This window comes from Trematomus bernacchii, unplaced genomic scaffold (genome assembly GCF_902827165.1).
Source record: "Trematomus bernacchii unplaced genomic scaffold, fTreBer1.1, whole genome shotgun sequence".
NCBI classification, from domain to species: Eukaryota; Metazoa; Chordata; class Actinopteri; order Perciformes; family Nototheniidae; genus Trematomus; species Trematomus bernacchii.
This window is the reverse complement of record NW_022987772.1, coordinates 2,380,919-2,407,475: the sequence shown is the minus strand read 5'-3', so window position 1 is coordinate 2,407,475 and position 26,557 is coordinate 2,380,919. Positions and strand designations below refer to the sequence as shown.

The 26,557-nt window shown below is 40.4% G+C and overlaps 1 protein-coding gene across 12 annotated transcripts in view; it reads left to right on the top strand.

Annotated features, from left to right (window-relative positions):
* The first annotated feature begins 9,603 nt into the window (after window positions 1–9,603).
* LOC117496973 (NLR family CARD domain-containing protein 3-like) overlaps window positions 9,604–26,557 on the top strand; it is a 48,517-nt gene continuing 31,563 nt past the window's right edge. For 4 of the 12 annotated variants that reach the window (XM_034148854.1, XM_034148846.1, XM_034148853.1 and 1 more), the window contains exon 1: window positions 9,605–9,987. In XM_034148854.1, the coding sequence (XP_034004745.1) occupies window positions 9,878–9,987 (110 nt within the window). In that variant the 5' untranslated portion in view covers window positions 9,605–9,877. Of the gene's footprint in view, window positions 9,988–19,986; window positions 20,093–21,251; window positions 21,394–24,647; window positions 24,794–26,557 lie in introns of those variants that run through there. The other 8 variants (XM_034148855.1, XM_034148847.1, XR_004557333.1 and 5 more) reach the window with 6 other exon arrangements.

The window sequence follows — 26,557 nt, the reverse complement described above, 5'->3', positions numbered from 1 at the left end:
TTTCTCCCACGCTACATTTGTTATGGACGTATCTCAAATACGTTTATTGAATACATATCTTCTAGAAACATATTTTCTCCCACGTTACTTTTGTTATGAACTTATCTCAAATACTTTTATCTCTACATATCTTTGCCATTTATTGTCTTGCTTATAATAATGATAATAGTCATTTATAAATATCATTTTAGAGCACACATTTGAAATTGACGATCGGGCTCGATATATGGTTAAATTAAAATCAGTAGGCGAGGCTGTAATTTCACCAGCTGCGAGGCAGAAAATAATAGTTTTAACATGCCAAAAAGCTGCTGTGTCATTTATTGCACCTCAAACACCTCACACTTCCTCTAAGAAGAAAGGACAGAAGAGCTCTGTGGCTTCAGGCTTGATCGCCGTTCAAATGACAGCGTTGGTTTCCCCAAAAGTGGGTGGAGCTGTAAAGTGACGTAGATTTTACTCTCATCTATTATTCAAAACCATTCTATTTATTCTAACATAAATTACATGCCAGTGTTTTATCTTTTTATTTAGCGATTTGTTTCTGTTGTTTAACTGGGAATGTTTTCACATTGAACCGGAAGTACGTCACTTCACTTTGTCTTCTTCGTCCCTTTTACGTTCCAGACAATGCATGGCTCAGCGTAACAGACGGAACAGCAACCCCAGGTGTGTCTACATTGGAATTACATCTTCATTACTGAAGGAAAAATACTTTACCTAGTGTTTGTTAACTGGGTTTTTAATGCAGTTGGCTTTTCTTAATGGTTACAATATTGCTATGAGTTATATCTGAAGCAAATTATGTTTCTGAAGTAGGAAAGATCCTCAGCTCACTGATTGGATGTTTTAGCCGCAATGCACGTTGGGAGATGGTGTTTATGCGATGTGAAATCCAAAAACATTTAAAAAAAATAAAAATACTTTATTCCGATTGTTCTTGCTTTTCTCTTTGGAGGTCATCACATAACGGCATTGTAATACACGGTTTGGCTGCATTAAATATTACACATCTGCCGTAGTTCTGTATTTATAGAGCCCTGATGAGAAGACTTCTGGACAAACAGGAAGAAATGCCACAAAACTGAATACGTGACGTGGATCATAAATATATCAACAATTAGACAACATCTTCAATTTCTCTTCACACAATACGTCTCCTTGCAGTATCAATACTAATTCGGCTGACTTTTATATTTGATCCAATTGGTAGATAGGTTATATTTACACCATAACGGCGCACAGCTGATAGAAAATGACTTGTAGTTTTTAAAGATATTACTGATTTTCTTTGAATATAAGAATGTAAATACTGAGTTGAGAGAATAGTCAGGGGATTTGGGTGATGGGAGACACATCTATGGATTCACAATTTCAATAGCTTACCATCAACTGACGGATATACCTTTCTGTCTGTGATGTTTTACAAATCAGATATTAATGTGTAGAAGTAAAACATGAGAAATAATATAGCAATATCCTGTAAAATTATGTAAAAACATGAATAAAACTACACATCTTCAGATGTTATACATACATAAGTACACTAATAATACAAAGTTATTATTAGTATACTGTGTGTACCTTGTGTGCACCGCCTAGTGGTTAAAGCACGTTATTTAATTATTTTTGTTGAATAATGTTATTTTTGTTGAATAATGTTATTTGATGAAAAAAATATTAAGAGTACATACTTTCATAGGGGGAAAGTAGAAGGTCAATGATAGAAATATAGAATATAAAAAATCAAGAAGATACTGTAAGTGATCTCTACAATAAAACAGTTTAGTGCCTGATGTACAAAGATATTAATATGAGGATGTGCAAAACAGACAAACTAATTAACCTTTATTAACACATTAAAGAATACTTTAGGTTAAGGTCTTCTTTCAAATAAGAAAAAAGCTTTGGGGGTATCTATCTACAGATAAATATTAAGCCTGACAAAGTACTTAACGTCTAATATATTGCTTTCCTGCAATGTTAACTGTGTTGAAGCACTTATTTTAACTGATATTATACACATTAATTATACTCTTATGTATGCAGATAGTATAAGACATGTGCAGAATTTGACAGTTTAATGGTGGAGGTATACACACATATTGATAGATGTCTTGTAATGCACTGTTGAGGAACCTGTGACCCAAGTTTTTCATTAATTGCATAACTTCAACATAGTTGTGTATATGATATGTCAATAAACCTTAGAAAATCTTGAAAGCGATGTGCAAAATAGCTATTATATACCGTTTTTAATGAACTATTAGTAGAGAATAACGAGTAATGAATATACTTTATAGAGATCTGCAGATAAATGTTTAGTCTTCTCAAGCACCAACTAATATCTCGCCTGATTGTTGGCACTTGACAATCACCTTTCCCTGAATTTTACTCAGGTGTAACTAAAGTCTGCTTTAAGGGTTGTTTATATTTCACATCATTAATCAGAATCTGCAAAGTAACTAAAATAAATGTAGTGGAGTAAAAATACCAGGTTAACCTCTGAATTGTAGTGGAGTAGAATTACAAAGTAACAATGAGCTGGCATGTGGGTAAATATTAATGCTTCCCATTATGGACACAAGCGATTTTCACCCATTTATTAATTACATGTTTTACATTTGTACACACCAATTTGTTTCCTATCCCCTAAACCTCCAGGGCTGTACAGTTTAATACTGTCAACTTCTAATTTTGGGAAAAACGAAAACGTCTTTTAAAACTACAATTCCCAGTAGAGACGTGCCATAGAACATGTTGCGAAACACAATAGCCTGCATGTGTAGTTCTGGGGGGGCGTTCGAGTCCAGTTTTGGAAAGTCTGCCGTGGTTTCGTTCCATTTCAAAGAGCTGTTTGGCGCTCTGCGTAACCTTGGCGCACTGCCACTTCAACATCCAATCCCAGAGCTTGAAGATTAATCATGGGGTTTGTCAACGGGACTGTAGTCCCAAACGATAGCTGGGGATTATGGGTAGTGTAGTGTCTTCGGCCATCCTAAACTCTGATTTTTTTTTCGGATATCATATCGCATTAACACCATATCCCGACGTGCATTGCGGCTAAAACATCCAATCAGCGAGCTGAGGATCTTTCCTACGTCACTTTACAGCCCCGCCCACTTTCGGGGAAACCAGCTGTCATTTGAACGGCGATCAAGCCTGAAGCCACAGAGCTCTTCTGTCCTTTCTTCTTAGAGGAAGTACAGAAACACGTAACTCTGGATTTGTTTTAATGTTTGAGGTGCAATAAACGACACAGCAGCTTTTTGGCATGATAAAACTATTATTTTCTGCCTCGCAGCTGGTGAAATTACAGCCTCGCCTACTGATTTTAATTTAACCATAGGATATCGAGCCCGATCGTCAATTTCAAATGTGTGCTCTAAAATGATATTTATAAATGACTATTATCATTATTATAAGCAAGACAATAAATGACAAAGATATGTAGAAAATAAACGTATTTAAGATACGTTCATAACAAACGTAACGTGTGGGAGAAAATATGCTTCTAGAAGATATGTAGAAAATAAACGTATTTAAGATACGTTCGTAACAAACGTAACGTGGGAGAAAATAAGTTTCTTGCTAAACGTAATTGAGAATGCAGTTTAGTTCTGTGGGAACGTAATTTGTAGGAGACAGGGTTGCATAAGCACAAGAAGTGTGTGTGTGTGTGTGTGTGTGTATGTGTGTGTGTGGTGTGTGTGTGTGTGTGTGTGTATGTGTATGTGTGTGTGTGTGTGTGTGTGTGTGTGTGTGTGTGTGTGTGTGTGTGTGTGTGTGTATGTGTGTGTATGTGTATGTGTATGTGTATGTGTATGTGTATGTGTATGTGTAGTGTGTGTGTGTGTGTGTGGTGTGTGTGTGTGTGTGTGTGTGTGTGTGTGTGTGTGTGTGTGTGTGTGTGTGTGTGTGTGTGTGTGTGTGTGTGTGTGTGTGTGTGTGTGTGTGTGTGTGTGTGTGTGTGTGTGGGTGTGTGTGTGTGTGTGTGTGCCCGCACAGGACTGCAAGCTGTTGCTCGCTAGCAACGCTCTCGGGCAATTTACCAAATCATTACAGGCTGCTCTTTTAACCCAATAAAAAAATGCAACTTCCATTATGTATTGAGTGGCATTGGGAGGCACTTATACATAACACTTAAAACGACAATTGTAAATACTAAAAATGCATATTAGACTTGATTAGTATTGATCACAATTCAGTAGTGAGTTTGTGGCTGTTGTATTCAGCAGGAGTAGCTGTACGTCCACTCACGATAAATATGGAGTCCAGGTGAGTTTGATGCTGCTGGGCAGACTGACCACCAGGACCCTCTGATCTCTGCTGATGAACTCTGTGGAGCAAATAGGAGGATTTTAAAACAAATACAGAAACTAAGAGTTACATGTGCTGTGTTTGAAGATCCTCCTTCAAACCGGACATACAGAGAGACATAAATGAAAAGCAGACTGGGGACAGGAAGTAGCATTGATAAACAAACCGGAGGACTAAAGTGAGTAGGCTGATCCGAACAGGACCGTTTTGAATGTGGTGATTGTGTCAGACTGTCAGAAGTGCAATAAATCTTCAGTGTCTGACATCAGTTTGAAGCTCTGCTGTGTTCTCCTTGTGGTTCAGTTCTTTGCTTCAAGAACTCCTTTACAATGTGCAGGAAATAAAATGCAGCTGAGAATGATGTAGAAATAATAAAGTTTTAAAATCAAACAACAAAAATAACTTTAATTCATACCCTGGTCCATCACTATGCTCTCCATCTCCAAACGTTAGAGGGTGAGGCATAGACCAGTTACTCTTCAAAGATACACAGCTGGGTCCAGGAGAGTCTGGTCCCTCATGGTGGATCCTGATAGAATCAAAAACATGATGAATGCAAAGGTGCACTGAAACTCTGCTGAACATGAAGCTGACTTTTGAATATGTTAATACTGATAAGATAAATAGTAACTTTGGATCAGTGGTTTCCATCTTGCAGGTTGGCAGGTTCAAACGTCCTATGTAGATTCCTGGTGGATCTGTTGTGGTGTCGTTCCTAAACACAAACACAACAACATGCTCATTACTGCTCCTTCCTCTCTGTCACACACTGTATCTGGGAATGAACAAGAAGGGAGTCTGTGTGAGCTTATACTAAATCAAACACAATGTATTTATCTATGGAGATTTACAATGAAGAGTGTTTATCAGCAATATCAAGAATGAAAGGATAAAAAAGGATAAAAGATATAACCTCATTTGGAACCTAATGAAATAAGAAAACATGCAATACAGTGCAAACATAGAATAAACTGTGGCATGTAAAATATAAATAATAATAGATAAAATATAAGAAACATATATAAAAAGGTAGTGATAATAATAATAAACAATAAAACCCATGCATTTAAAATTCATAAAAGAGTCCAGATGAGGAAGATTTATAAAATAATAGATTGGAAATATGTATAAATAATAAACAATACACAGATAAATACTAAAATATAAATACATAATACATTAATAAATAAATAATTAAATATTTAGAGAGTTTCAAACATGTAATGGCGCACAACAAAAATTACTTATGCTCTAAATTCTTACCTTAGCTCTTCATCTTCAAACGTAATAGGGTGAGGCATAGACCGGTCACTATTCATGGACACACAGCTGGGTCCAGGAGAGTCTGGTCTCTCATGGTGGATCCTGATAGAATCAAAAACATGATAAATGCAAAGGTGCACTGAAACTCTGCTGAAAATGAAGCTGACTTTTGAATATGTTAATACTGATAAGATAAATAATAACTTTGGATCAGTGGTTTCCATCTTGGAGGTTGGCAGGTTCAAAAGTCCTCTGTAGTCGTACCTAAACACAAACACAACAACATGCTCATTACTGCTCCTTCCTCTCTGTCACACACTGGATCTGGGAATGAACAAGAAGGGAGTCTGTGTGAGCTTATACTAAATCAAACACAATGTATTTATCTATGTAGATTTACAATGAAGTGTGTTTATCAGTAATATCAAGAATGAGAGAGGTCAATGGACGAGCGGCATATGTGCTGTGGAGGTTAGGGTTAGGGTTAGGGTTAGGGTTAGGAAATTATCTGCTTTTTATTTTTCCTCTTCATAAGTTCTGCCACTGCAGTTACAAAGTTTGTTAGTTATTAGGTAGGTTAACAAAACCATAGGTTTGTGTCTTAAGGGAGGAGGTGTTACGGCTGCTGTTTCTGTCTGCCCGTTAACCTGTCTGAGATTGTTTGCAGCTGTGTGTAATATGTAAATGAGCTGTGTGGTTGCCCCAATGTCGTTGGCTATCATCTCCTGGTCCTCCTCCGAAGACGCTGATTGGAGCACGCCGGGCCTGACGCTCTCCAATCCCCGTGCAATCCCAGAGCACACCTTCCGGAGATTACTACAAAGCCTGGGGACAATTATCACTCGGGAGGCTCTGCTGCGATCAGACGCCTCACACATTTTGCTCCTGTGTCGTGGACTCTTCAGTCTTGAGCTATAGACTGTGTTTGACTATTGTGATCCGTGTTTAGTGTTGTGTGTTTAGTGTGTTTATATGTGTGCTTAGAGTAGCGTGTTGATTTATGTGTTTAGAGTAGCGTGTGTTTAGTTTATCTAGTTAGCTGCGTTTTCCTGCAGCCTCCTTCCAATAAAGTGAATTAGAAGAGATCTCAGGTGTGTTAATTAGGCTCATTTTTAAGAGTCCTCCTGTTACCAGCAGTAGAACTGCGCCCTTTTGGCTTCTTTGTTTGGCTTAGGCTTCTTTTGACCTCATTTTGTTGTGCACCTTTGTTGTTGCTCATTAAATCCTATTATAATTACTTACCAAATCCATCTGGTGTATGTTATCTTACTCATCCCTAGTGGGTTCGTAATACATGCAATTGGGACATACAACTTCTTCATAGCATCAGTGGCGGTTCAACTACCCCAGTTGGCAGCTTTGTTTTGAAAGAAAAGTTGTGGCTCATCGGACATTTATAAGAGAAAATCTCTAATGTCCGAGTGCAAGTGAATGCATCACAAGACGCGAGCCTTGTAACCCCTCCCCCAGCCTTGGCGCGAGTGTGGAAATATGATTGGCAGCGATTTCATTTGAACGGGGGGACGGCGCAAAACGAGAAGCATTCGGATCCAAGTAGACGGAAGGAATGAGGTATTTGCGGTCTACAATGACAGAGAAGAGACTGTCAAGTTTGGCTGTACTCAGCATTGAATCAAAACGCACTGAAGCTTTAAATCTTAATAAGTTTGTGAGCTTGCTGAACAAGATGGTAATCGCCACATTCAGCTGTAATAGACATGTCAACTTGATGCTCTGCTCACGGATGACTCGATGAGCATAAAAAACTGTTAAGATGATGACCTTACGTGTGTAAATATATTTTTTTCTTTGTGGGGCTCTGCCCCCAAAAAACTGTTTCAAGTCCTGAGAAAGTCAAATAAGACGGTGTGTAAAACTACACTGCCCAGCCAAAAAAAAGTAACCACTTTGATTTAACTAGGCCAGTAGGTAAGGGCATTCCACTGGATAATAAATGCAGCGATGTGTTTGAGCTGAATACACGTTTTTTCACCCTAGAAGACCCTATACACTCAGTGACTGTGGAGAGATCACAAAGGATGTTTTATAACCTGCCTGGTATGTGTACAATTCAAAGATAAAGAAATATGTGTCTGACATCAGTTTGAAGCTCTGCTGTGTTCTCCTTGTGTCGGTTATTTGCTTCAAAAATTCCATTACAATGTACAAGAAATCAAATGCAGCTGAGAATGATGTAGAAATTCATAAGTAAAAGCGAACAACAACTTTGAATAACTTTAATTCACCTTGGTCCATCACTGACACGAAGGACTCACAGGAACTAAGATGCACAATTCGGTTTTGACTTCAAAATTATCTTTTATTATACAAAAGACTTTTCAAAGTAAAAGATTACTAGGATCAACTAGGATACTCAAAGGTTCTCTAGGTTTGACTAGGCTGCTCAATAGTTCACGAGGGAATACAGACATGGACTTGGTGTTTAGACAAGACGAACCGACAAAAGACAAAAGGAGAGAAGGGCTATATATACACACAATAGGTAATGAGGCACAGGTGAAAAACAATTAGGAGCAGGAGACCACAATCAAGCTGGCAGGTGACACACAAAGACAGGAAGTGTAGACACCTGAAAAGAGAGGGTAGAGTCAATACCAAAATAAAATGCAAGGTCACAAAAATAAACACAAAACAATAAACTAAAAGAACTCTAACACTGAAACCTTACAGTCAACCGATAAGACAATGCCGGGTACCGGGTACCCATACAAAATACACAATTTCGGTTCTGCTTAACGGTTCCTAAACGCGGTAGACCCTGTATTCCACCGGGTCCGTCTGCGCCGCAGCGCCACGGTGACCCGGTGGAATACAGTCAGGGCGGACTGGCCATCTGTGTGTTCTGGAGAATCACAGAACGGCCGGTCGTCAGCGGGCCGTTGACGGCCGGCACCGCCCTTAATTTTTTTAAACGGCATCATGTAAGTTGCGGCAACAGAGGTCCACAGTTGCCCCGCAGCGAGGCTCCCCCCGCCCTCCCGTAAACAGTTCACAAGCTCAGTCACTTCATAACACCAAAGATGGGTCGCGGTAAACGCTCTAAAGTGAGGCTCCACTACACTAATACAGAAAAAGACAAGGCACAGTGTAATGCCTGTTGATAGCTTGCCACAGGCTTAGCTCAGTTAACATAAAGCACAGCTATTGTGCAATACATTTGTATTGCATGTATATTTTTTATTTGTAAAAATGTCAGTTAAAGCTTAAAAGAATAAAGATATTTTTGTTATCTAAACGTTTGACCTCTTTATTTTACAATTTTGGAATCGAAACGGGGAATCGATAAGAACCGGAATCGATAAGAACCGGAATAGATAAGAACCGGAATAGATAAGAACCGGAATAGATAAGAACCGGAATCGATAAGCAGAACCGGAATCGGAATCGGAATCGATACATTTCAAACAATACCCATCCCTAGTCCTCACCTCTTCTAGGGGAGTCCGGGGGCATGCTCCCCCGGGATTTTTTTTTTTTTTTTTATAATATTGAAGTGAAAAGCATCAATCTGGTGCACTTTGAGAGCAACATTAAGAGATCTATGGATACATCTCTCAACACCCATATGAAACAGAACTGTAAACAGATTTTTTTTCTCATACTGATATTCTGCACAAACTGTGCTGTTGTATTTTCTGTAAAGTGTCCTTACTGTAAGGTAATTATTATTTGTACAGCACTTTGGCTCGACCAAAAATCGTTTTAAAAATGTGCTATATAAATAAAACTTGATTTGATTTGATTTGATTTTCTTTTTCTTTATGGATATTTTACTAATCACTCCCCTTTCAAACTTTATTCTTTTTTTACTGTCATATAGTATTTCATAACTGTTTTTCTTATAACTATAATGATCATATAAACGTGTGCCGCGGAAATACTTGTTTACATTAATCCTGACCAAACCGTTTGAGACCCACTGAGATAACTTAGACTAAAGTGAACTATCTAAACACTCAGAGAGTCCTTTAGCTCACTGAGTCTCTCAGTCTGAGAGGAGAGGACTCTCCTCCACCTTGTTGTTGGAAAAGCTCCTTATAATCGTTAACAGAGCTAGCTAACCAGATGCTAATAACAACAATCCCCGGGACCGCTCTCTCTCTCTCGCTCGCTCACACAATGCGCTCGTGCCACACACAGAGCCGAGCTTGAATGACACACAAAGACCCAGAGGTAGTAGTACTGTAATATAGCATATTATTTTACATATGATTGTGTTTCTATTAGGATCCACCATGAGAGACCAGACCCTCCTGAACCCAGCTGTGTTTCCATGAGGAGTGAACAGTCTATGCTTCAACGTATAAAGCAGTGGTGGGGAACCACCGGCCTCCTATACGCGGACCAGTACGGTCCTCGAAACCATTTGATGCGGCCCTGGAGGTAATTTATAAACACAAAAGCAAAATAATTAAACAAGTGAGTGCCTGTGTCTTTAGTTGAAAGCCCAGTGGCGATCTGTTCATCTGTCATACTGATCATACAATAACGCCACTGATGAATGTTGAAAAGATAAAACGTTGTTGATAACTATGTTGAATTTCAAGCGTTTTAATAGAGAGAAAGATAAATGACTTTTGCTTTAATTTTTACTCTGGACTTGCACTAGCATTATGCTCTCCATCTTTAAACCAAATAGGTCGAGGCATAGAGGGGTCACTCTTCATAGATACACAACGGGGTTCAGGTGAGTATGGTCTCTCATGGTGGATGCTGATAAAAACACAGTCACTGATACATGCAAAGGTGCACTGAAACTCTGCTGAACATGAAGCTGACTTTTGAATATTTTAATACTGATAAGATAAATAATAACTTTGGATCAGTGGTTTCCATCTTGCAGGTTGGCAGGTTCAAAGGTCCTCTGTAGATTCCTGGTGGATCTGTTGTGGTGTCGAACCTAAACACAAACACAACAATATGCTCATTACTGCTCCTTCCTCTCTGTCACACACTGGATCTGGGAATGAACAAGAAGGGAGTCTGTGTGAGCTTATACTAAATCAAACACAATGTATTTATCTATGGAGATTTACAATGAAGAGTGTTTATCAGCAATATCAAGAATGAGAGAAGTTAATGGACGAGCGGCAAATCTGCTGTGAAGGTTAGGGTTAGGGTTAGGAAATTATATACTTTTACTTTTTCCTCTTCATAAGTGTGTTCTCTTGCATGCAATATACATTCAATTGGGACATACTACCCACTTGTTTATCCACTGCAAAGGATTGTGGGTCAGAATAGCCAGAAAAGCATGCTGGTTTACAAACTACAAAATGCAACCAGCTGCAGTAGAACATCCTGGTATTCTGGGGTCCTGGACAGGATGCAGGGACCCCAACACGTGCTGCACAGCCCCCAGGTTCACCCAGAAAAACTCTATGTTGAACATATAGGTGTTAGGTTGTCACAATGTGTTAAAGTACACCCACAACGAACTGACTTGGATAGGAGAGGATTTCAGACACAAAGTGGAGCGTCTCTGTATGCAGTATCATTAAAGACATGAAGACCCTAAACACAGTGAATGTGAAGAGACCACAAAGGATGTTTTATCACATCTGCTATGTTTACTCTTCAATGTTCTTTTTTAAAAACATGTCAGTCACGTTGATCAGAGCTGTTGGACCGGATCAGTCACTGCCTGCATGTCTCACTGCTGATGATATCTCAGATTACAATCAAACTGCTGCCAAAAGCTGCTGGCACCATTACAAGGAAGTCTTTCTAAAATCATTCTTTAACTCCGAGGGACATTCTCCACAATACTATAGAATAGATTTATAGAATCAGCATCAGGAAACATTAGACCTGTCCATTTAAACGGTGATACAGAACAAGTGATCCTGATCAAACATTTACAGATTTCTCTGGTAGGATTCTCACCTGATGAACTGAGTTTTAGGAAACAAAGCTAGTTTTTAGGTCAGGTTAGGAATCAACTTGGTAATATGTTTTCATTTAATTTCAAACCTTTATTAATCCCATTGAGATCATTTATCTCTTTTTCAAGGGAGACCTGCTCAAGCTCATTTATCCCCTAATGTATAACCCCTAATAAAAAAGGCATTTAAATCATATTATCCCCTGCTGAAATCCCTTCAGGTAAACTTAGACACCTTTATGTGAGGAGGAAACTCTGCTCATTTCGTCCTCATCAGTCGGAAACCCAGTCAGTGAGAGGTGATGTAGTTATACTAGCTGTCCACTAGGTGGTGGTAACAGACCCATTAACTCAAGATCAGTGTGGAATTCAATTACCTGGAAACCATCAACAAAAATGTACTTTTGACAGAACCAACTGTTGTGTCAGCCCGCCTTTACAGCGTTTAGGCCAAATAGTTGTACTTGAACACAGCGTAGAGGCTTCAGACAACAAACAGGTATCATGTACATACAGCATGATAATAATTGTTTTTGTTACAGGGCCAAGCTAAATATTGGATTCTTATTGGTCGGTCTGTTATTTCTGACTTGGACAGGTACAGAAAACCTGGATCAGTGCTTCCATCATTTTAAGTTACGTTTGCTTGCTTCAGTTCAGACGCTGATACTAGAACAGAAGACAGACCCCTCCATATAGATAGTTAATGGTATTACAGACATCCAGTCAGCAAACTCAATGCTCCATCAAACAGTTTCCTATTCAAAGTCCAGCTGATATGAGACTCCACTGGAGCATCTCTGAATGCAGTATCATTAAAGACAAGACATGAAGGCCCTATAGTGAATGTGAAGAGACCTCAAAGGTGTTATACCACGTCTGCTATGTTTCAATGTTAACATTTTTGTCAGTCATGTTGATCTGAGTTTTAAGACCGCATGAGACACTCCCTACATTTTTCACTGAAGATGAATGTGAACTCAGATTACAATCAAACTGCTGCCAAGAACTGTCACCATAACAAGGAAGTCTTTCTAAAAACATTTGTCTTTAATTCTGAGACGAATTCTCTACGATACTTTGGAATAGATTTATAGAATCAGCACCAAGAAACATTTGTTATATCTCTCACAGGCTCCGTCCTCTACTGGACTATATGGGTACTTCCCCTCGATCCTATCATGCAAGCATTCATCACTGAGACTTTCTAGATCTAGCCGGCCCCGGGGCGGGCCTACCTGAATGCCTCTGTGGTCCGTCCCAAGGTACCGGCCCTCACGAGGACAGAACCTGGCGGGCTCCCGCTCCACCGCAGCGAAGGGGTGCGGGATGGGGAGCTCCGTCCTCCAGGAGTTGACTGGCGGCGGGAGGAAGCGTCCCGGCGGAGAGAGGTGATTTCTCCGGCCAGTACGCAAGGGGGAATCCCGCCTCCTCCCTGTTTGACCCCTTGGTATCAAAGTCTTCTTTTCTAAATAAAAAAGATAACTTGTATTCCAGTCTGAGTGTATTTTCTTTCCACACATCCACACAGCCACGTAATGTTGACCGTACAGTTTCCCCACTCGCTGCCCAGGTTGTAACTCCAGTAAAGGAGGCAGCTAGTGCGCATGCGTGGGTGAGAGTAACAAACCTCGCTATGCGGGTACAGGGACATTATGGCCGGCGTAGCAGGGTTAGGAAACATTTAACGCCGAGTGTAAAAAGCTCCGCTTGATGCATTTCACTGTTTGGGTGAAAGCATCATGGCGGAGCACGCGCTCCCACGAGAGCGCGCCGCGGCGCGTTCAAGGACCTCAGTAGAGAGTCGGCCCTTTCTGTTTCGACCCCCCATTGGCGGGGAGTTTTGCGGCGGGACGGGTCACCAGAGAGTACCACAGCTTTATCGCTGGGGCCCAACAGCTGATTGCACATCCCCTAATCTCTCCACGGTTACGGGCGAGGGAGAGGTGAGTGAGGCGCAGCGGCTGCTAACCAGAATGCCGGTCAGAAACAGTGAGATGGAACAGTGTTGTTGTGGGACGACAGCGCGTATATACATCGGGGCTCCGCCCACTGTACCCATAGAGTCCAGTAGAGGGCGGAGCCTGTGAGAGATATAACGAGGGGTTACGTATGGTAACCCTTGTTATGTAAACACAGGCTGAGCCCTCTTCTCAGGGGCCCTGTATGTCCTATGCTGCTTGCTGAAGAGAGGTAAAGGATGACAGTAAGGAGGCGAGACCTCCTTTTATGCGGTGAGATGCGTGCGCATTCAGGTAGGCACGCCCCGGGCCGGGTACGTCTAGAAAGTCTCAGTGGATGAATGCTTGCATGATAGGATCGAGGGAAATACCCATAGAGTCCAGTAGAGGGCTCCGCCTGTGTTTATATAACAAGGGTCACCACCCCTCGTTCTGACCAGTTACGCAGCCTACACACGGCGGCGTGCGTTGCCGCTTGGCGGTGGGCGTGTCTTGAGCTTGGGGAGTTTACGCGAGCAACGCGACCAACAACCAATCACATGAATCTCCCGTGTCTCTCCCCAAGGGCTGGAAAATTGAAGAAGTGACCAGAAAGTCGGGTTTGTCAGCTGGAAAAAGCGATGTCTATTATTTTAGGTACTAAACGAACGGGGGCTTGCAAAACTTTTAGCTGCTGCAGGACACAAGAGTTTGCGGAAACAAGACAGGAGTTGATAATTGGAAGGGGGGGTCTGTGTAAAGTTTGTGATGGGAAGGGGGGGGGGTTTCTGTTTGCAGCGGGGTAAAAAAGGCTTTAAAAAGGCTCCCGTGTATGAATCTCACCATAGACATTAATATCTAAAAAGCGATTTTTAATTAATGTCTATGGTGCTATTTTATGCAACATTGCATGGTGGCTAAATATACTGTCTTTGCCTGCTGTCCATTCAAACGAAGTACACTGGATATAAACTCCCCAAACAGGCGAAAACCTACCAGTTTCACCCACTGTCTCTGCCACCTCCCTCCATGCCTGGCTCCTCCGGTTTGTATCCCGGTAGGTGAACAGAGACTGAAAGCACCGGGTGATTCCCTACCGCTACGATTATTTTCTCCTCCATTTTTTGGCATATGAGGAAATGAATTGCGGTCTGGCTCTCCCAGCATACACGCGGTTTGTACTGGCAGATTTGCATACGCAGGATTTGATTGGCTGACGCCTCCGCCTCAGCTTCAAAAGTAGAACATTGCTCTACTTTTGCAACGAGCACTGCGAGAAAATCTACGCTTTGCTCCCAGAATGCAGTTCGGTGAATCGTGACGTCACCCCATTCAAAGTGAATGGGCAGAAGTGTTGAAGCATCAACGCACGCCGCCGTGTGTAGGGGCCGTTAAACAGTGATACAGCACGATGTGATCAGAGTGATCCTGATGATGAACATTTACAGATTCCTCTATTAGGATTCTCTCCTGATGAACTGAGTTTCAGGAAACAAAGTTCCATGGTAAGGCAGGGTAACGTCTTGATTATATGTATCCCCAAATGTATAATCCCAGATTTCCAAAAAGGCATTTAAATGATATTCTCACCTGTTGAATTCCCTTCAGGTCAATTTAGACAAACTCTGCTCATCTCTTCCTCATCATTCCTGTGTCTGTCTGCATCTGCTAGGGATAGTGGTGGTCTAATGGATAGTGAGGTGGGCTGAAGATCGGAAGGTTGTGAGTTAAAATCCCGCCAGGAACACCACCAATAGTGTGCCCTTGAGTAAGGCACTTAGTCCTTATTTACTCCAGGGAGAATGTCCCTGTAATTGGTAATTGTAAATCGCTTTGGATAAAAGCGTCAGCTAAATGAAATGTAATGTAATGTAATAATCTGATCTGAGGACACCGTCACTCCCTCATAGCTTTAGAGTATCAAAACACATCAGTCACAAGAAACCTGTCCAACAAGCACAAGAAACCAGTCAATTTGAGAGAGGATGTAGTTCTACTAACTGGTAACTGATCATCTAATGGAATAAAGCTCAGCACTAATTTACAAATGTTAACTCTGACAGTTGACGTGATCTCAATAGCATCCTAGTGTAGCTGTGATGAAGAGTTTTCCACAGACGTACTATATTGACTGATCTCCGTCCTCTCTGCGGACGCCTGAAGACACAGATCTATTCTTTTATTAGGATTCTTTCCAGGTTAAAGTCAAGAAAATCTTAACTATGGTTCCTGCACCAATAACACAATAAATCATTGTTATTTATAATCACACTTTTCATTTTAATAAACAAAACTCAAAGTGCTACAGAGTAAACAAATCTGAATAAAAACATTTTAAACATTAAGTAGACAGGGCAACAAGAGGATTGTTAAAGTTCTAGCAAAAGGCTTTGTTAAAAAAAAATGCATTTTGTTGTTGTTATTTTTGATTGGCCAAGTTGGACATTGCGAGTCAAGTATTTATTTAAGAACAAATTATTTTTGGATGAAGTTTTAGTGAACATTTTTTATCAAACGCATTGTTCTACAACGATTTGTGACTTACATCTTCTGATATTCACGCTGAAACATTGTCACTTTAACTGTCAAAAACACAATACACCAAATGATAATAAACAACAGGACTGATCACCATGGAATTCCCCTGGAAACCAACATCAGAAACAACAACAGAGCCAACTGAGCCGCCCGCCTGCAGCGTCTTGGCCAAATAGTTGTGTCGCACACACATTGCAGTAACAACAGCAAGTTATCAAGTACTTTCTGCTCATACCGTCAGATGATATAACTGGCCTTTTTGAATGGCCAACTTAAATACTGGATTCTGATTGGTGGGTCTGTTTTCTCTGTATAGTAGTTAGTTGCTAAGGATGCTCTGATCAAGGGACCCTGTGCTGTCATATCGATCCGGTCAGTTTAACTTAGTTTAAAGACATTTGAACTGTCAGAAAACACCATGGAATACTTTGAGAATATGATATTTTAAAGTAAATAAACAGAGAAGAAGAACACTAGTGTTTAAAGGGAATGGGCTCTGGCTGTATTTAGAGACTGGTTGATGGGAAATACAATTTAAACAGACCTGGACAGGTACTGAAAACCTGGATCAGTGCTGCTGTCATTTGAAGTTACGATGCTGCAGTTCAGACGCTGATACTAGAACAGAAGACGGACCCCTCCACTAACATATCTCATGCTATCACAAGCATCCCATCAGAAAACTCAATGCTCCATCAAACAGTTTCAAATACAAAGTCCAGCTGACATGAGACTCCACTGGAGCGTCTCTGAATGCAGTATCAGTAAAGACATGAAGACCCTAAACACGTAGTGAATGTGGAGAGACCACAAAGAGGTTGTACATCATTCCTGGTATGTTTACTCTTCAAATATTAAAAATAAAAAAGCACCTCAGTCACGTGGATCCAGGTTTGACACTCCCTCACAGCACTGATGATCTCAGATTACAATCAACCTGCTGCCAAAAACTGGCACCATTACAAGGAAGTATTTTTAAAATCATTCTTTAACTCCGAGGAAAATTCTCCACAATACTTTATAGATATATAGAATCAGCATCCAGAAACATCAGTCCTGTCCATTTAAACAGTGATACAGCACAATGTGATCAAAGTGATCCTGATGATCAAACATTTACAGATTCCTCTGATAGGATTCTCATCAATGAACTGAGTTTTAGTCAACACAACTCTGTGGTTAGCTTAGGTAACTACTTGGTTGTATTTATCCCCAAATGTATAATCCAACATTTTGGAAATCATATTCTCACCTGCTGAATTCTCTTCAGGTCAATTTAGACGCCTGCATGTGTGGAGGAAACTCTGCTCATGTCATCCTCTTCAGTCCTGTGTCTGCGTCCATCAGATCTGAGGACGCAGACACACCCTCATAACTTCAAAGTGTAACAACACATCAGAGTAACGTGAGAACAGGTCCAACAAGAGCAAGAAACCAGTGAGAGGTGATGTAGTTCTACTAGCCGTCCACTAGATGGGGGTAACTGACAATCTAATGAAACACAGTCAGCAGCGACATTGAGATGTGATGAAGCAGCCGTGTTGATCATGTGTGTATCTGTCTGATTAGAAACATATAGGATTCTTTTAAACACACCAGCTAGCAAAAACATTAGCAACAATAAATAGCTCTAACACCATTTACGACTCATTTAGGTTAGGACATGTTACTGCTACCTGTTGTGAGAAATAGCTTGTAAAAGAAGAACAGATGGTGAACTTGAAATGCTCACTCAGCATGATAACATGTTCCATTACACTCCACTCTTCTGATCATATTACATATTGATCACAAATATAGAAGTATTATACATGTTATCATTGGCATTCAAAATTCACAAGGATTCAATTTACACAGTGTATGATGAAAACATATGCCATATTGCAGTCACTGGGATATATGAGCAAGCTAATCTGAAGGAAACAACACAAAAGATATTTACGCATTTGTTTCATCATCAAAGTCAGAACTGGAGAAAGAGGATGAGGAGTAGACTTCAACATGTCAGCTTCAGTCTTCAGGGGTTGATAGGCCAACAAAGTGTTTGATACTGATTTGTCAAAAGCTTTCATGAGGTGAGAATAGCTAAAGTCACCGCTTTCCATTTAGCATGCCATCAACCAGCCTGTAAGTGAAGTTTCTACCCAGAGTGTTCAGCTAACTCTTCTCTGAGTGACCGAAGCCCTGCTGAAGCTTTAGTGCCAGATCTCTCAGGGGTAGTGTTGTTAGGGATAAATGTACAGCAAGCATCACGGACAGATCACAAACACCTCCTTTCTCAGCAGTTTTTTTTTCATGTCTGGTGCCATTTAGTTCTGCGGGAGGGAGCATCGAACAGTTCAGCTAATCCTTTAATAGCATCATGAGTGGAATTAACGAAACGTTGCTGAATATAATAAATATAATTTATCATATCAACATTTGTATTAATAGTTACCCAAAAGAAGAGTGATAAGAGCCCCGCCAATATCTGATTTCTAGCTTTAAACTCCTCTGGCACTCCCCGAGGAATGCCTATGCATGCATGTAATCTCTGTCGTCGAAAGAGGCCAACGGTGCATCCCTTTTCTCTCGGGAGGGTTTGAAATTCTGATCTTTAATTTGACCTATCATCACAGGCATAATTAACATCACTGGGGTACATGTACTCAACCAATTACTTGGGAGTATCAAAACAAACAGAGTGACGTGAAAACCTGTGTAACCGGTGTCAGAAACCCAGTCAGTGTTAGTGGTGATGTAGTTCCAATAGCTGTCCACTAGATGGTTCTAAATGACTTACTAAAGGAAAAAACATATTTTTCATGCATTGGTCGAATTGTGATCTCTTATTTCAGACAAGTGGAAAGAAAACATCCTAAATCGACATTTACTTGTTTATTTTATTTTTACTTTTCTATCTTTGTGTTTGTAGATTGTTTCTTAAGTCACCAAAAGTTAGAATATCATAAAGCCTCATTTGCATATTCAAACATAACATTAAATAATTGTCTTGTCCTGGCTCTTTGTTTGATTTCAGGTGATCCAGGTCGTCAGCTAATGTTGTCAGTGTTTCTCAAGTAGAATGTGCAGCACTTAGATTGTAATCTTCATTTCCTGTCATCTGTGGAAAATGAAGGACGTGTCAGAACAGGTCTTAAAAACTGATCAATTTGACTGAGGGACTATTATTTTTCATTACATTACATTACGTGTTACTTGTTAGACGCTTTTATCCAAAGCGACTTACATACTCAATACTGTTATACTATTATTTTTCAACACCTAATGTAACATGCAGGCATTGAGTGAGCAGGGTTCAAATACAGCTATCTGTTACCCAGATGGCATTCCTCAATTAGTCCCAAAACAAAGGAATGTCCTTACGTAGAAAACAGAACAAAATTGCTCCAAATGTTCGACTTAAATGACCAAGTCTCTCCTTTTAACTTCAGTCATCATTTAAGGATTTAAAAACACAGATGTTGATTTATCTCTGCCACCATAAATCCCCTAAAACCATTTTTGGAATATGTGGGTGAAATACAAAAATATGGTTGTTTTGTAACAGAATATAATGTAATATTTGTTTGGGGTTGCACATTTGAGGATGAATATAACTAGGCAGTTACCTAACCTATGCTATAGGGTTGCCTAAACATAACACATGTATGGATATTTCACATGAAAAGCTTTTAAAATGAAGATACAACGTTTTTACAGGGGCAGAGGAGTACATTTGCCATTAAATCAAATGTGTTTGCAAGCCAAAGCGTGTTTGAAGAAGTGGAAAAAGAACATCACCCGAGCAGCCTGAGCTTCTTGACATTCCAGGTTTGTGGCTACGCTGGTTTCATGTCACTCTGATGTGTTTGTACCTGCTGATCTGAAAGGTTTTGTCAGTCAGCACCATCTAGTGGAGAGCTAGTAGAACTTCATCCCCTGCATCACCTCTCACCTTGACTGGTTCTTCTTCCCGTTGGACCTGTTCTCACGTCACTCTGATGTGTTTTTATACTCTGAAGTTATGAGGGAGTGACGGCGTCCTCAGATCAGATGCAGACAGACACAGGACTGATGAGGAAGAGATGAGCAGAGTTTCTCCACACACGCAGGCGTCTAAATTGACCTGAAGGAAATTCAGTAGGTGAGAAAATTATTTAGATTGTAAATTTGTTAGGTACATTAATATAGATTTGGGGATAGATACAACCAATAAATTACTGGACCTAATTAAACTTAATCTGTAAATGTCTGATCATCAGGATCACTCTGATCACATCGTGCTGTATCACTGTTTAACTGATCAGAATAAATGTGTCTTGGTGCTGATTCTATAAATCTATTCCAAAGTATCGTAGAGAATTAGTCTCAGAATTAAAGAGGAATGATTTTAGAAAAAGTTCCTTGTAATGGCGACAGGTCTTGGCAGCAGTTTGATTGTAATCTGAGTTCACATCTTCAGTGAAAAAAGCAGGGAGTGTCTGATGCGGTCTAAAAACTCAGATCAACATGACTGACATGTTTGTTTTTAATGTTTTAACATTGAAACATAGCAGACGTGATATAATACCTGTGTGTAAAGGGTCTTTATGTCTTATTATTTATGTCTTTGTATTTAAAACTGTTTGATGGAGCATTGACTTTGCTGATGGGATGTTTGTGATAGCATGAGATATGTATATGTAGGGGTCCGTTGTTCTGTTCTATTATCAGTGTCTGAACTGCAACCGTGACTTAAAATGACGGCAGCACAGATCCAGGTTTTGTGTACCTGTCCAAGTCTGAAATAACAGACCAATCAGAATCCAGTACTTAGTATGCAGCAAACAGCAGACAGTGTTTTTCCTCTCATGCAGGCACATCATGTAAACTATACCTGTTTGTTTCTGAAGTCACAGTCGGCTGAGTCAAAAGCAGATTTTTGATGTTGGTTTCCTTTGAAATTGAGTCCCATCGACATTAGTCCCAATGTGTATTGCCATTTGATGCGTTGCTCTTTGAGAATTTAACTGATCATTTTTATCAACAATATTAACATTTATTAACAATGTGCACCTTGGCCAAAACATAAATACACTTCTCATTCTGTATTTAGTACCTTAAAAAAGTTTGGGATGTTTGAAGTGAATGTACCTGCTGGAGTCTTGCTGTTCTTAGTTTGTCTCTTTATAGCTTGTTTGATTTATTGTACATTTTTTAGTCACTTTAGATAAAAGCGTCGGCTAAATGTAATATAATGTGTCCGATCAGGCACACGTGCACGTGATCCACGCTGCTTTATCATGTGTTAGTGCTGAGCTTTATTTCATTAGAGGGTCCGTTAGCACCACCTAGTGGACAGCTGGTAGAACTACATCACCTCTCACTGACTGGGTTTCTGACTGACGAGGAAGAGTTTACTCCTCATGTGAAGCCGTCTCAATTGACCTGAAGGGAATTCAGCAGGTGATAATATGATTGAGATGCTTTTTTATTTGAGATTATAATTCCAACCAAGAAGTAACCTAACCTGACAAAGTATTTTTGTTTCTTTAAACTCAGTTCATCAGGTGAGAATCCTACCAGAGGAACCTGTAGATGTTTGATCATCAGGATCACTTTGATTAAATTGTTCTGTATCACCGTTTAAATGGACAGGACTAATGTTTCCTGATGCTGATTCTATATATCTATTCTAAAGTATTGTGGAGAATGTCCCTCGGAGTTAAAGAAGAATGATTTTAGAAAGACTTCCTTGTAATGGTGCCAGCAGCTTTTGGCAGCAGTTTGATTGTAATCTGAGATATCATCAGCAGTGAGACATGCAGGCAGTGACTGATCCGGTCCAACAGCTCCGATCAACGTGACTGACATGTTTTTAAAAAAAAAAGTTCAGATTCACTGTGTGTAAAGGGTCTTCATGTCTTTACTGATACTGCAGTCAGAGACGCTCCAGTGGAGTCTCATGTTAGCTGGACTTTGTATTTGAAACTGTTTGATGGAGCGTTGAGTTTTCTGATGGGATGTTTGTGATAGCATGAGATATGTTAGTGGAGGGGTCCGTCTTCTGTTCGAGTATCAGCGTCTGAACTGCAGCAACGTAACTTAAAGGGGACCTATCATGCAAAATGCACTTTTGTACGTCTTTTATACATGAATATGTGTCCCCGGTGTTCCAGGGAACTCACCAAGTGTCAGAAAACACAACCCTCTCTATTTTCCTCCATACCCAAATCTCTAAAAAAGGGGCTGCAACGGATCTGATCAAAACTGATCCAGATTTGAACACTGTCCTGACGTCAGGACAGTGGCGCTACGGCTATTGGGCCAACTCCACCAATCAGGAGGAGACAGCCACGGCCATTGCTGTTCGAAAGCGCTGGAGACGCTGTAGTACATATGCCAGGCCAGTAGATGGTGCTGTTCTCACTGAATCTGCCCTTGCTAAAACAGAGCTAGAAATGGTCAAATTGAGCAAAATGAGGCATGGCTAAAATGCATGATCTGTTTGGTATTTAAAAAAAAAAAAAAGTATAAATATGCCTTATATAGGTATGGTCCTACACTATATTATTCAAATATAGCATGATAGGTCCACTTTAGAAAAACAGCAGCGCTGATCCAGGTTTTCAGTAACTTTCCAAGTATGTTTAAATTGTATTTCCCATCAACCAGTCTCTAAATACAGCCAGAGCCCATTCCCTTTAAACACTAGTGTTCTTCTTCTCTGTTTATTTACTTTAAAATATCATATTCTCAAAGTATTCCATGGTGTTTTCTGACAGTTAACATTTCTTTAAACTAAGTTAAACTGACCGGATCGATATGACAGCACAGGGTCCCTTGATCAGAGCATCCTGAGCAACTAACACCAATCAGAATCCAGTATTTAACTTGGCCATTCAAAAAGTCACAAATCGTTGTAGAACAATGCGTTTTAGCAAAAATGTTCACTAAAACTTCATCCAACATTTTTTTTTCCATAAATAAATACTTAAAGGTGGGGTAGGTAAGTTTGAGAAACCGGCTCGAGATACACTTTTTGTTATATTCCATGGAATGCTCTTAACATCCCGATAGCAATGAATATCTTAAGTGCTTTGACAAAAAATCCATTCAAAATTTCATCTGTGGAAGCCGTAATACTGTAAAAAGCACGACCAATCATTTTTGCCGGCCCGGCTAAAATAACTGGATGGCCTACCTGCCTGTCAGCCTTCCATATGTGCACAAACTTATCTCGTGCCCTCATTGGTCATGTTCGTGTGTGTTGGAGGGGCTCTATAAGGAAGTGGCAGATTTTCTCCGGTTGTGTATTTTCAAATTCTAGCGATCTCGAGCCGGTTTCTCAAACTTACCTACCCTACCTTTAACTCGCAATGTCCAACTTGGCCAATCAAAATCAAAAACAAAAAAATGCATTTTTATTTGTATCACTCAATATGGTTTATCTTATTTGAAGCTTAAAGTTTGGGGTAGGTAATTTTGGAGAAACCAGCTCGAGTGCGCTATAATTAGAAATCTGCCACTTCCTTACAGAGCCCCTCCTCCAACACACACGAACGCGCGCATGACCAATGAGGGCACGAGATAAGTTTATGCACAGATGGAAGGCTGACAGGCAGGTAGGCCATCCAGTTATTTTAGCCGGGCCGGCTCAGATGATTGGTCGTGCTTTTTACAGTATTACGGCTTCCACAGATGAAATTTTTTATGGATTTTTTGTCAAAGCACTTAAAGGGGACCTATCATGCAAAATGCACTTGTGTACGTCTTTTATACATGAATATGTGTCCCCGGTGTTCCAGGGAACTCACCAAGTGTCAGAAAACACAACCCTCTCTATTTTCCTCCATACCCAAATCTCTAAAAAAGGGGCTGCAACGGATCTGATCAAAACTGATCCAGATTTGAACACTGTCCTGACGTCAGGACGGTGGCGCTACGGCTATTGGGCCAACTCCACCAATCAGGAGGAGACAGCCACGGCCATTGCCGTTCAAAAGCGCTGGAGACGCTGTAGTACATATGCCAGGCCTGTAGATGGTGCTGTTCTCACAGAATCTGCCCTTGCAAATCCAGAGCTAAAAAATGTCAAATTCAGCAAAATGAGGCATGGCTAAAATGCATGATCTGTTTGGTATTTTGAAAAAAAAAAAGTATAAATATGCCTTATATAGGTATGGTCCTACACTATATTATTCAAATATAGCATGATTGGTCCACTTGAAGATATTCATTGCTATCGGGATGTTAAGAGCATTCCATGGAATATAACAAAAAGTGTATCTCCAGCCGGTTTCTCAAACTTACCCCTACCCCACCTTTAAGTACTTGTAAGGCCAAAAACCCTAACCCTAAGGTTTTTTTAACAAAGCCTTTTGCTTGAACTTTAACCTTCCTCTTGTTGTCCTGTCTAATTAATGTGTAAATGTTTTTATTCAGATTTTTACTCTGCAGCACTTTGAGTTTTGTTTATTAAAATGAAAAGTGCGATTATAAATGACATTGATTAATTGTGTTATTGGTGTAGGATCCATAGTTACAATTGACATGACATGACATGACATGACATGCCATCACGTCAACTGTCAGAGTTAACATTTGTAAATTAGTGCTGAGCTTTATTTAATTGGATGATCAGTTACCACCATCTAGTGGACAGCTAGTAGAACTACACCATATCTCAAGTTGATTGGTTTCTTGTGCTTGTTGGACAGGTTTCTTGTGACTCATGTGTTTTGATGCTCTGAAGTTATGAGGGTGTGACGGCATCCTCAGATCAGATGCAGGCAGACACAGGACTGATTAGCAGTGATACATGAAGCATGAAGGTGTTTCAATTGACCTGAAGGACATTCAGAAGGTAAGAATATGATTTAAATGCTTTTTGGAAATTGGATAATTGGATAATTCCAACAAAGAAGTAACCTAACCTGAAAACATGTTTTTGTTTCCTAAAACTCATCAGGGGAGAATCCTACCAGAGGAACCTGTAAATGTTTGATCATCAGGATCTTTTGTTCTGTATCACCGTTTAAATGTTTCTTGCTGCTAAATATCTATTCTAAAGTATTGTGGAGAATGTTTTTCAAGAAAGACTTCCTTGTAAAGGTGACAGTTTTTGGCAGCAGTTTGATTGTAATCTGAGTAAGCATCCTTAGTGCTGGGAGGAAATGTAAGAACCGGACTGACGGCTCGGATCAACGTGACTGAGGTGTTTTTATTTCTTTATCTTTGAAGCGCACACATACCAGGCAGGTTATAAAACATCCTTTGTGGTCTCTTCACAGTCACTGTGGGTATAGAGCCTTTATGTCTTTAATGATACTGCATACAGAGACGCTCCAGTGGAGTCTCATGTTAGCTGGACTTTGTATCTGAAATCCTGTCCTATCCAAGTCAGTTCATTGTGGGTGCACTTCAACACATTGTCACAACCTAACACCTATATGTGTGAATATGGGGGCTGTGCAGCACGTGTTGGGGTCCCTGCATCCTGTCCAGGACTCCAGAATACCAGGATGTTCAACTGCAGCTGGTTGCATTTTGTAGTTTGTAAACCAGCATGCTTTTCTGGCTATTCTGACCCACAATCCTTTACAGTGGATAAAAAAGAGGGTAAAGGTGCAATGTTATGAAGAAGTAGTATGTCCCAATTGAATGCCCATTGCATACAAGAGAGCAAACGTTGTAACTGCAGTGGCAGAACTTTTGAAGAGGAAAAATAAAAAGTATATAATTTCCTAACCCTGACCCCTAGATTCCACCTGGTCCGTCTGCGGCGCGTTACGGACGCGTTACGGACGCGTTACGGACGCGTTACGGCTGCGCCGCGGTGCTCAAGGTGATCGCGGCCACTCTAGTCAATGGGTGCTATTCCACCACACGCGGCGCGTTACGGCTCAGACGCGTCCCAGAAGCGTCCCAGAAGCGGCTCGGCGCAGGGCTTTTCTAAAATTAGGATCGAATCCTATTTTTGTCGCGGCGCAGCCGTAACGTAAGGTTGGGCAGGCAGGAAGTGGAACGTTCAGAGCTATATAGACCTATATATATACACACACACACAAACTAATTTTGCAGACCCTATCCCTCCGTAGTCTTTCAAGTAGGAGGAGAAATGCCAGCGTTCTCCTCCGGTTTACAGGCACTGTGTAAATTATATATATAGAATAATTATGATGATGAATGCATTTTTTTTACCACTAAAATACAGCAAAACATCTTTGATTCATGTCGTTTATAACTGGAATATTACAGTTATTATTAACTTTGTCTGTACAAAGTAGCCTGTCCAGGAAATTTGCCCAAATCAACAAAAACTGCGAGCCGGCAGGCAAGACTCCGCTTCTGAAATGCTTCTGAAACGCGCCTGGTAGGGTATGACGCCGGAGGAGGCCGGACCAAAACCGCGGCGCAGCCGTAACACGGCGCAGACGGACCCGGTGGAATCTAGGGGTAACCCTAACCCTAACCCTAACCCTAACCCTTACCTTTGTTGTGGCGATCCAGCACTCACACAACAGGAAAGAATGAAACAGAGAGGAATCAATGAAACACAAACACAGAAATAGTTGAGATTAATCATTATTATTTAGTTGTGCACCACCAAACAACAATGGGGAAACAT